The following is a 12,171-nucleotide window of genomic DNA, read 5'->3' as shown; positions in this document are numbered from 1 at the left end:
TGATAGTCAAGCTTCTCTTCTGTTGCTCTTCCGCTGAGATGTTGCGCACTTTACCAGGATCTCTCTCAGGATTCTCCCTCAAATCCACAACTTTCTTCCTGAAGATGGTTCCGTCTTGAATTTCTTTGGGAGTTATGCCTCCTTCCTTTAGATCTCCATGCATTTCTTTCAGCCATCATGGATGAGTTTTCCATTTTTCATGAAGAGCAAGTATTCTGTGCTATCCGTCCAGGTTCACTCTCTCTAGGTGTCTGTGAAAGCTCAGCCCCCTCTTTCTGATTGTAGTGGTAATCTTCTCTATTCTCTCATATAGTTCCCCATTGTGAATAAATATGTCAGTGTTTTAATTTGTTTTTCACGGACCCCAGGTTAAGAATCCCTCAGCTAGATGGTACTAGAGTGCTGGCTTTCTGAGTCCAAGAAGGCTGATTCAGTACCAGCTCCGCCCGGCGGAGTTTGAAGATGTTCAAATACGCCAGTCTAGTCAGCAACTTGGCATCTCTGAAAACTTTAAAAGTAGTTAGCAGGATGGCAAACCAATAACATTACAGTATTATTACAGAATTACAATTGAGGAGATTCTGAATATAGTTACAGATGGAAGAGTAGTAGGTTGATAAATCTAGTATTTGCTCATGTACTTGAGAGAGGAACTATATAGATAATAATGGTAAGGAAATGCAAAGGTATAAATGCAATAAGAGAATATTAAGAGTGGATGCAATGTGTAATATTAACGTAGGAGTGAAATGTGGAGCGCAGGACAGGATGGCTTGGAGATCTGCACCAAAACGGTTGATAATTTGGTGACCTGAAAAAACCAATCCTATTCTACCCTGATCATATGCTATATTCCCTTTCAGTAATCTCTTACTTCATTTTTTTATTATTTCCTTCACTGTGATGTCACCTCCTCTCTGAGACCCTTAGTAAGACTGATTGAGCGCTTGAGCTGAGTTGTTCATGTGAAGTTCTCATGGTCTTAATTTTCTTGCTATGATGTTGTCGACATGCTGCAGGATCACGAGGGTAATAAGGTGTGGATCTGCCCTGCGTGTGGAGGCCAGGATGATGGCAGTCCGATGATCGGCTGTGACGATTGTGATGCCTGGTACCACTGGTAAGTGCCTCTTTCTTTTAATCCCTTATTGCATATGATTTGGACTGAAGTCTTTATTGTATTAAAAAGTTTTAAAGCAGTCATATTCTTACCTCTTTAATAATAATAATAAGAAGAAAAGTAGACTTTTAAGTGTATGGTCTGGAAAATGATACAACGTACTGAAATGTTTTACTGTTATTATTAGAACATTGTTTAATAAGGGAGGGATCTGGTTGTTGTGGAGAACAGAACAACTCTATTTTAGTTGCATTAAAGCTTGTAAACATTGACTTATTGCAAAATTTTAGCTGGCATGGATGAGGGAGGCAGGAGAAGTAGGCTTTTGAACATGCATCTTCTGTCTGCTCTTGCTTGCCTGGAGACAGCAGAAGAGAGTACTGTGTTGTCAGTTAGGGGTAAATCACTCATGTTTGAGATGCAAAGGAATGTTTGTGGTGGTGTACAGTCTTCTCAAGCAATGTGACAGGCAGTAATAATGAAACTGTTGGTGGATTTCTATAGTATTTCTGAAGATACTGCTACAAGACACAATATGTTATTTTTAAACAAATAAAGAAACTGCTGTTTGAAGAAGAAAAAGAAGTTGTAGACAAGGTCAATGCACTTGTAATCAATGAGGTGGCATCATACGAAGATAGTAGTAGTGACTTCAGGGATGAATCAGTGTCAGCAGTGACTGATATCCAAGAATGTAGCAATTCTTCTTTTTAAAAACCACAACTACCAGAAAATCTAATACAAAATTTCCCGACAGTCTGATGCCTAGAAGATCTGGACGAACCAGCCAAGAGAAGAGGATGAACCTTTTGACCCTCCTCATCCATATCTTGCTGGATTAGGTATCAATATGACACCTCATATGAATTTTAAAATAATATATCAAAGAAAAGCAAAATAATGAACAAGACTGAGAGGCACCGACCTGGATTTGGATCATTACCACTTGGAGATCAAACTGAGTGTCCTTCCCAGAAATACCAGATGACACAAAACCCCCAGGACAATCAGATTTGACACAAAGTAACTTAAGAACAACCAGGAAGTAAATCAAATGTTGAAAAAGGCAGATCTGAACAAGTGGGACCAACTGAAGGAGGCTCTAGCCCGGACGACCACTGAACTTGCTCTCCTCACAAGAAGGAGACCTGTGATGGACTGATGACTGTGACTACACAGTAGCCCAAAAACAAACAACATGTCTGAGATGGAACTCTCAGAAGATCAAGGGAAACTGGGAAAATATCTAGGAACAGAGGAAGCTCATGGCCAAGATAATCTGCGGAATTAAATGAACCTTCACACACAACCCAGATTGAAAAGAGCTTCACTAAAAATAACTCCCGAGACTTCTACAGAACTTTCGAACAGAACGTTACTAAATGCAATCCAATGAGCCTTCACTTCAGAAACTCGCAGGACAAGCTGGTTAACAGCAACAAGGAAAAGTGAGTACTTTAACCATTCATTAAACATATTTTCACACCTGATTGGCAGTTTTTGAGATGGTTGTGCTTGAGTATCCGGTAAATGAAGGAATTACTGTATCTGTTGGAATCACTGTATGATTTTTCCTGTAACGTGATATGAAGGAAGAGTCTTGTGGACTAATTCCTCAGCATTTGTCCACTCCTCTAATAAATACAATTTCTAGGTATGACCACATTACATCTAATGTAACATCCCGATATGATCTCAAGAGTGAGAAGATAACTCAATACTGAGAAACTGGTGCAAATAATGATTGATTTAACTAAATCTTCATCTAGGAAATTTTTAAAGAAAGAGGATGGGTCTGGAATTGCCTGTAAATATAACTATCGTTGATAAAATATCACTATTTACCCACTCAGTGGACATATAAGACACTAGATGTAGTCACGATATTTTTACTTTCACCATCACCATTACGGAGATCCCTTTTTCTATCACCGCAGTACACTACACCATGGTCAAGCTCTTTGAATTCAAAAATAATTTCATCACAAACTTTGTTTTTTGCACAAATGTCATATATATCGCACTTTCGAGCCGATCAGCTGGAGTAGGTTGACACTTGCTACGAGAAGCAGTGGTGGCACAGAACTGAAAATAAAATATTTGACTTGTATTTCCCTTGTTCGAGAGTTCTAACAGATGCAGGGTCAAGGTCGGACCTTTGGAGCCTCACACACACAAAACAGAGAATGGCTGCATGTGTCGTGGACGTGTTTACATGGACGTGTGAGGCAAAGAGCTAAGAATGTGCTCATTTCAGATCCAACCAGTGAAGAATTACCACCCAATGACACCAAACACAGACTCACGTCCTCCTTCAGTGGAAGAAGTTAATCAAATAATCCAGCTACTGAAGAACAAGGCAGCTGGAGTATTGTAGCCAAACTCTGGAAGGATAGTTGCCTAGTTGTACTTCCTCTTAAAACAATAATCACCACCACTACCAAACTCTGGAAGTATGCCAATAGCAAGGCAGTGAACAAGCTCACTGAGATTCAGAACATCTGGGAAATGGAGAGCCATCTAACTAGACCTCAGCTTTGATCCACCCCTTTCAGAAGAAAGGAGATTGTTAAGATGTAAACAACTGGCAAGGAATTTCTCTCCTCCCAATAATGTACAAGGTCCTGTCTAAGGCCTTACAGACAAGGGCAGGAATCTACTGCACAGTCAGACTGGAGGTGTATCAGGAGTGTTTCAGAAAGAGAAAGCCATTCTTGTATGTGCAGATCCTCATCTTCTAAGTTATACCAGCCCACTCCAAGATTAGAAAGTGGTGTTTACCTTAGTTGATTTTAGAAAAGTGTGTGACTCTGTGAACCAAATGACCCTTAGTAAAATTCTCAAGGAACTAGGACTAGACACCAAAACCTGAAAACTCATTCTACAAACCCTGACTGACACACAGTCCCAGGTTAAATTCAGAGGTGAAATCTCAGAAACCTTTGAGGTCAAAACAAGTCCACTCCTCTTTAAACTGCATCTTTGCAAAAATTGTGATGGAATGGCTCAAGGAACAGGTCAAGTTTGGTCTATCTGGGTCACAAGTGGGAAGAGCTGACTGTAGATTGTCTGGCCTATGGAGAAGACATGGCACTGATTGCTGAATCTCTGATCGGTTGTCTCAGAAGACAGGTGGCCAAAGCTGGACTCTAAAATGTCACTAGAGAAAACCAAGTACGTTACCATCATCAAAAGGGCTAATAGAGGGATGTCACTAGAGCAGAGTAAAATCCAGTGAGTGGAGAAATTGAAGTACTTTGACGACTGGGTCGATCCTAACTTGTCAGAGAAAGCAGTGAGAATTAACAAACTGGAACCACTTATCGACCGACTTAAAACACGTACAACAAGATATGTCTTGTCATCAAGTCTGAAGCTGAAACTCCACACAACAGTCTTCTGCCCAGAAACCCTGTATGCTGTGAAGTGTTTGTCACTAAATAGGAGAGGCTTGATTGAAAAACTGGAAAGTCAGAGAGAGACAAATTTTCAGAAAGATCCTTCAACCTGTATTGAATAGTGGAGAATACTGGAGATGTCACAATTCAGAACTCTACTACAAGTAGAGAGGCACTCTCACTGTGCCAGGAAAAGGAGGGTAGTGTTCTGTGATTATGTGGACTGACCAACCACCTGTTCATCTTCTACAAAACAGAGAAGTCCGTACCATCTGGCTGACGGAGAGTGAACTGGGGCTGACAGACTTGCAAAGCAGACAGATCCTGAAGAAAGTGTAGTTTCCAGGAAAACACTGTTGTTGGAGGGAAGGAAGGAGCTACACCAGGATAAGATGCAACAATACTGGGCAAAGATCAAAACCCAACAGTTGAACAAGCGTGCTCCCAAGTAACTTATTCGAAAGAAGAAGACCACCTCGCAAAACTTTGAAAATGCACTTTCTAACAAATGTTGCAGTGACATAATGCAGGTCCCTAAACCAAGAAACTAATTTGAACATTTCATTGCAATGAGACAAGAAAATGTGATTATACCTAACCTAACCTCGTGCATTGAGAACCTGGACAGTGAGTGTAAAGAAGAGAACTGATCCAAGCAATTCTCTGAGTTTCAAAGCCTTCAACACGTGGGCAAATAATTGCATTCCCAAGCAATAATGTGGTTTTTTTTTTTTTTTTTTTTAATATAGGCACCTGAGCCAAGGCTCTTCTTGGTGCAATACAAATAAATGACAATGGCAGCTATATTCACAATCTGATTACAAAATAAAATACAGTAAGTATATAATTTAACATGGTGTAAGAGATAAGATAGGACAAAGCTTCCTAACCATATTTACCATACTACTTCAGGTATTTAGTTAGATTACTTTTGAAGATAGATAAAGTTGGTAACATTTTTATATTTTTTGGAAGCGAGTTATACATAGTTATAGAAAAATGCCAAAGAGAGTTTTGACCATAACTAGTGGAATGAATCTGATTGTAGTGAATATTATAAATAATTCTTGTTTCATAATTATGAATCTGTGAATTGGTAATTACTGATGTGTTTGAGCGGACTAATTTGTTTTGAATTTTATAGATCATAATTATAGAAGCCTTTATGCGGAGGTTTGGAAGTGATAATATATTACAATATTTATACAGATCTTTAGTCGGTGTCAGAATGGGCAGTTTGAAAATTATTTTTAGTGCTCTCTTCCTAAGGACCTCTACCTTTCCAAATAATTCTTTATTACAGCATGCCCAGACATGTATCATATAAGAGATGTGGCTTTCAATAAGAGCATAGTAAATACCCTTCAACAACCCACGAGAAAACTTATATCGCAATCTACTGAGGATACCAATCACAGGGATAATTTTATTACAGATAGTCTCCACGTGATTACTCCACGACAGATTTTCATCTATAATCAGTCCTAAGAATTTAGTACTGTGCACTTTCATTACTCTTTGATTGAAGAAAAGCAGATTTTTATCCAAATTTAATACATATAAAGGTTTGTGAAAATTTATGTAGTTTGTTTTTGTTAGATTGATAGTTAATCGGTTGGAATTAAGCCATGAATGTTTTCTTTTTCAAGTATTTTCTAAAAGTTATTTATTCATAAATTTGTTTACACAGACTAAAGAACTTAACAGTTATAAAAAGAAAGAGGAGGAACAGGATCACTTGTTGAAGATAACCCACAAACTGGTTGAGGATGTTGCTGATATTGAACAGAGAGCTCATGAAATTGCGAGATAAGTCAGGTCTATGTACTGAACATCAAGTTGTTTGCAAGCAAGTCAGCTAATTTGTCCAAAAGGCATATGAAGTTTTTTCTGCAAATAACGTTATAGCCCAGATATATAGGATAAATGTAGAGTTCTTCTTCTGGGGTATTCTTGGATAGCAAATAGAAATTACAAGCATTACAACACTACAGGTAATTCTAGCAAAATGTACTGGCATAGCACAACAAGCTTTTTGATGAATTTATCATATATATTTCCTTTGTTTTCAATTTTTGTGTACTTTCAGTTCTTAGCAGCAAGATTTGTAAACTTGATCCAATTTGCGTTTTTCCGATCTGATCCTAGTTCATTTCAAAAACCATTGTAGTGCTGTTTCAAAGAGTTTTGTAAGGGGGTCTTGTTCTCGTTCTGTCCATCCTCATAACATCCCCAAACCTTTGTAGCCTGCGTCTTGCTAAAAGCTTGGTAACAGGCTCCTTCCTGTTTGCTTCATTTCTGATCTTGTTTTTCTGATCTTTTGATGAATTTCATTCCTGTTGACTGGATTTTGCTATTAGCCTTGTTATATTGGGTACATGTTTCGAGTCCATTGGTGAGAATTGGAATGAAGTATGTTTGAAACATGGTCAAGTTTGCTTTCTAGGGTGTTTTTATCATCCCACAGTAGATTTCTCACACGAAAATTGAGAAGCTTTCTGAGTCCTTTTAAGTATTTCTTGATTTATTGTCATCTTTTGAAATGATACTTCCAAGGCATTTTAAATTAGAAACAGATTATAACAAAGTTCCCTCCAGAAAAATGTTTGAATCTGTGCCTTTCTTGTTAATAGTAATTTCAACAGTTTTTGTTTTACTGATGTTTAGTCCATATTCTTTGAACTTACCATTCCAAAGATTTCATTCTCCTGTACTTCTGCTTCATTTTCTCTCCCATATCAGAATATCATCTGCAAATATTATAGTGTTAGGCTCTTTGTAATGTTCTTTGATGGATTTTATGATCCAATCCATGTCATTGATGAACAGGAGTGGTGACAAGGCACTTCTCTGCTGGACTCCTCTTTTGGGTTTGAATCAGTTTGATCTTCCATCCCCTATTTGACACAGCTATTGCATTTTTGATAGAGCGTCTTTACTTTATCAATTGGGTGTTCTTAACCATATTCCCGGTGCTTCTGTGTTAATTCTGACGGCAAATATGAAGTCTGTACTGCTTGGCTCTTCCTGCAGTCACCTTTCTCCTTCTCCAATAATGGTTCTACTATATTGCTGATTTTTCTTTCACTTATTTTCTCGAAAAGTTTAAGTCAGAGAGAGTAGAGTAATGCCCCTTTAATTTTCACATTTCTTTCTGTATCCCTTTTTATACAGGGTGATGGTGATATCTTTCATCCAATCCTCTGGTTTTGTGTTCTCTTTCCAGATGACAGAAAGTATTGTATACAACCACTGTATGCCTTGTGCTCCAGCTGCCTTTATCATGTCAGCAGTGAGGTAATCAAACCCTGGGGACTTGCCATTTCTTGTGTTCTTCAGATCAGAATCCACTTCTAGCCTTGTTAGCTGGTGTTGTGCTCCATCACTCGGACTTAAACTGCAATGTTCATTGATGTAATTTCCAAGACTTTCTCCATTTAATATCCTATCCTCCTAAATAAGTCGTGAATTGTCATTTCTTTGTTCTTTTCCATTGCTTGTTGCATATGAATTCCATCATGTTACTAAGAGTGTTGCATTTGTACGTGCAGTCCATTTATACTCTTTACTGGGTCAATTCACTGCTCATAGAAATTGTTCATATAACTTCAGCTTGCATTATCCTTTATATATGTTCATGGGGTATCTTTGTGTACATATTTTTGCCTTCCCTCCTCCTATACTAGTGGTGATAATAACTGTCAGACCCCACCACCTCTTCTCAAACAAATTCCTTTATCAAATTAGAAGTCTTTGCTTCTGTTTTATTGAGTTTATTTTGTGTTTTTGCTCATACTACTAATCAATTTTTGTAAAATATAAGTTTCACGCTTCTTTCAAATGTTCTGGAATACTTTTGTGTTTAAGAATGCCAGTGAAGAGAATAATATATTAACTGTTTTGATATTAGTCATAATTTTAGTGTGTAATAGAACTTATTAGCTTTTCAGTCTATCAAACATGAATATTACTTGGAACATTATAAAATGCCTGTAAAAATGAATAATTATAAGTGGAATGACATGTTTCATTCTAAAAGAACATTCTCACATTCTATCAAGTCACTTTTGACCATTCTTCTTCTTCTCTTCATGAATGGGTCACCTAGGACCGTGTAGAATCAACCTTTTTTTTTTTTTTTTTTTCAGCTTTCCTTCTTGCTCAGTAGTTCCCCATTCTTAAGGACTGTGCAAGTTTCCAATCTTCCGACTATTTACCTCATTTAGATTCCTGTTCTTCTCCCTCAAATCCATATGTTTGGACCCGTAATTCTGATTTTATTCTGATCTAGTAGATTTTGTGATCCTAGTTCAGTTCAATAGTTTATACCTCTTTGGTATAGTGGCCTTGTATTTGCAGAAATGTGTACATTTCGTGGGAAGATCAAGTAGAGTCCATTCTTTCTAAATATCCTGTAAATTGGATTTGTCATAGTCGCATCATATCTGTGATTCTGGAAACACGTTGATATGTTTCACAGTTAGGTTTAGGCTAAAGAATTCCATTTTTAACTCTTGACCCTAAGATTTTTCTCATAATTTTTAATTTCTTAATCTCTAATTGTTCCTTTAACCTCACTTGTAGCAGACTGACTGTTTCTTAAGCATATAGTGCCTCTGGTTTAATCACTGTTATGTTGAATCTTACTGTTCCAGGAGAGCCATTATTTGTTGTAAACAGTTTTTGTTAGTTGGAAAGCAGTTTCCATCTTCTGAATTTTTGATATTATGGATTTCTTTTCATTACCATTCTCTATAATCCATTCGCTTAGGTGTTGGTAAATGCCTTCTGCTAGTACTGCAGCACAGTTTTGATGTCAGTCATACACTTAGATTGTTCATATAATATTTGAAATCCATTTTTCACTGCTGCTTCATGTAGTATAGCAAGTTGTTTTTGTGCATCCGGGATGTTTTAGGCAATTAGTGCCATATTATCAGCAAAGGCTAGACAGTCATTTTTAATACCTTTAATCTGAGGTCCTAAATGGTGAGATGGTGCACCTGCTTTTCTCTCTTCTTTTGACCACTTTTTCAAGACCACAATTGAAAAGTAATGGAGAGAGTCCATTCCCTTGTCAGACTCCTGTGTTTATTTGAAATTTGTGACTAAATTCACCCAGAAACTTTATCTTAGCTATTGTTTCAGCGACAGTTTCCTTGATAATATTTCTTGCTTTTTTCTTGTTTTTTTTATCAGGTCCAAATTCTGTTAAGATATTGAGAAGTGATTTGCGATATATGCTGTCGTATGCTTTTTTTTAAATCAAGAAATGTATTAGTGTAATTCTTGTTGACTGTGTTACAGAAATAATACCCACAGAGTTTTCTCAAGTTAATTTGCTCTACACATGCATGTGCACAAAATTGTTTAGATTGCATAAACTTGTTACATGATTGTGAATTGATGATGTTATGAAACAAATAAGATAAATTATGAATCTAGACACTTACAGAGTAAGTAACTTTGAGATAGTATAGTGGAACAAGGTAAGTTTAAAAAAATATTTCCACATTCATTAAGGCAGTACACAGAGAATTTTAACATAAAATGTTCATCATAATCACTCATTCTTAATCAATAACATTTACGTAAGATAATTTAAAAAAAAAAAGGTAAAGGTAAAGAAGTAATTTGGCAGAATCTGATGTTCTTTCAGGAACAGAACATGAAATTCTGTTTTTTTAATTAAATTTTCTCTTTTTCATGCATTTTCAGTTAATAACATTAGTTTGGACAGACTGAAAAACTTAATGGTTACACACTTGGGATCCTCATCACATCCTGCCTATAAAGATTGATTCCCCTACATCAAACGTAAATAACTGCTGTCAATTTTAACTATGTACCTAGACATTGTGATAGCTTCTTCTTCTTCCTCCTCCTGTAGGGTATGTGTTGGAATTCAAGTGCCACCCGATGAGAACGAAGACTGGTACTGCCGAGTTTGTATCGTCAAGAAGCAAGAAAACTCGGCCGATAAGAAGAAGAAACCCAGGAAAAGAAAGATGTTGACCTGATCCATCATTGGAGTTCCAGGTGAGATTAGACACGGGAGGTTTACCCGGTAAATTTCTTCTTCAGTTTTATTATTCCCGCATAAAGTTGGGATTGCTGGTGCGGATTAACATCCTTCAATTGGTCCTGTCTGCCACGAACCTGCTACGCTGGCAGCTGGTAGCAGGGGGAGGGATGATACTCCCACGTGGTGGGTCCCAGTTGGCGGGTAGGAGGTCCTAACTGGCTTTCCAGCGGACTTGAGGGAAATAAGATACTTCTCACAGACCAAACACACAACCCCCTGTGGGTGGGGGACGCCGACGAAGAATACACCCATGGTATCACCTGCCTGTCGTAAGAGGCGACTAAAAGGGGCGACCAAGGGGGGTGATTGTCTTGGAACCGTGAAACTACTTGTGATTAGTACCACCACGCAGAGAACATCATGGGTTGCTTGTACTTGCGCGTAGTACCACTATATTAGGTACCAAATAGGTTTGTTATTATTAGCACACAGGAGCACCGTGCGGTTGGCTTTTGCAGTACCTGTGATTAGTACCACCATATGAGCAGGACCATGGGATGATAGCTAGCATGGTTCTGCCTTGCCTGTGATTAGTACCCACTATATGAAGAACACCACGGAATAGTGGAAGGTCCCTGTGGTCAGTACTCTATTGTGATGAACAGCATAGGTTTGCGTTGCCTGTAAATGGCGTCACAAGGTGAGAAAAACATAGGTCTGTATTATATGTCAAATTTCATAACCTCTGAGTAGTACAATAATGTGTGGAATACCGCAAGTCTCTGCTACTTTTGATTAGTACCGCAACAGGACAAATACCATGGTTCTACTTTGCTAGCGATCGGTACCGTTATGAGGGACCTTTAACTTGGATTTTGGACCCCCTTTAGACTGCAAGCAACATTGTTTCAGTGTTATGCTATAGCAGCAGTCCCTTGGTCAGTAATCCTATTCTTTTACGTCAGTTTGTGTGAATGTAAAGCATTGCGGGACACATCCACTGATTGTTTAAATTCATGTCCATTCATTCTTCGTTCTCACGCTTTGAATTCTGGTCAGTGGAGAATTTTAGACTTTTAATTTGCGATTCCATTTCGTCTCATTTTGTGCAATTAGGGGCCGATGACCTCAATGTTAGGCCCCTTTAAACAACAATCATCATCATCATCGGTCCTGTCTACGACTATGTTCTCCTGTATGTTCAGTTGCCATATCCTCCTCTATATAATCAAGCCACTTTCTTTTGGTGTTCCCTTTCTCCTTTTATAAGTCACAGCCATCTCCATTAGCCTTTTTCCTATATAATCTTCAGTTGTCCATTAACGTAACCAAATCACCTCGGTCATGCTTCTCTAACTTTTCCAATCACAGTACTTAATATTCCACTGATTGTCTCATTCCTTTCTCCATCTCTCCTTGTCAGTCCCGCAAATATCTTAGCATCTTTTACAGCAGCCCTCTAGCGACAGGCCATGTTTCTATTCCATATACGAGTGCTGGTCTTGCAACTATTTCGTGTATTTTCACTTTCAGTCTGGCTAGAGTATTCTTGTCACATAACATGTTCGAAACCCTTCTCCAAGCATTCCAGCCAGATTGTATTCTGCTTGAGATTGCCTATGTCATGT

At 38.0% G+C, this 12,171-nt stretch overlaps 1 protein-coding gene across 4 annotated transcripts in view; it reads left to right on the top strand.

The window, feature by feature from the left end:
• LOC136886372 (transcription initiation factor TFIID subunit 3) overlaps positions 1-12,171 on the top strand; it is a 199,143-nt gene that overhangs the window by 167,502 nt on the left and 19,470 nt on the right. For 3 of the 4 annotated variants that reach the window (XM_067159119.2, XM_067159120.2, XM_067159118.2), the window contains 2 exons: positions 1,020-1,120; positions 10,409-10,557. In XM_067159119.2, the coding sequence (XP_067015220.2) occupies positions 1,020-1,120; positions 10,409-10,538 (231 nt within the window). In that variant the 3' untranslated portion in view covers positions 10,539-10,557. Of the gene's footprint in view, positions 1-1,019; positions 1,121-10,408; positions 10,558-12,171 lie in introns of those variants that run through there. The other variant, XR_010861781.2, reaches the window with a different exon arrangement.

The sequence above is a fragment of the Anabrus simplex genome, chromosome X, assembly GCF_040414725.1.
Source record: "Anabrus simplex isolate iqAnaSimp1 chromosome X, ASM4041472v1, whole genome shotgun sequence".
In the NCBI taxonomy this organism is placed as follows: domain Eukaryota; kingdom Metazoa; phylum Arthropoda; class Insecta; order Orthoptera; family Tettigoniidae; genus Anabrus; species Anabrus simplex.
The sequence above is the reverse complement of the archived record's forward strand: the minus strand, read 5'-3'. Positions and strand labels throughout refer to the sequence as shown.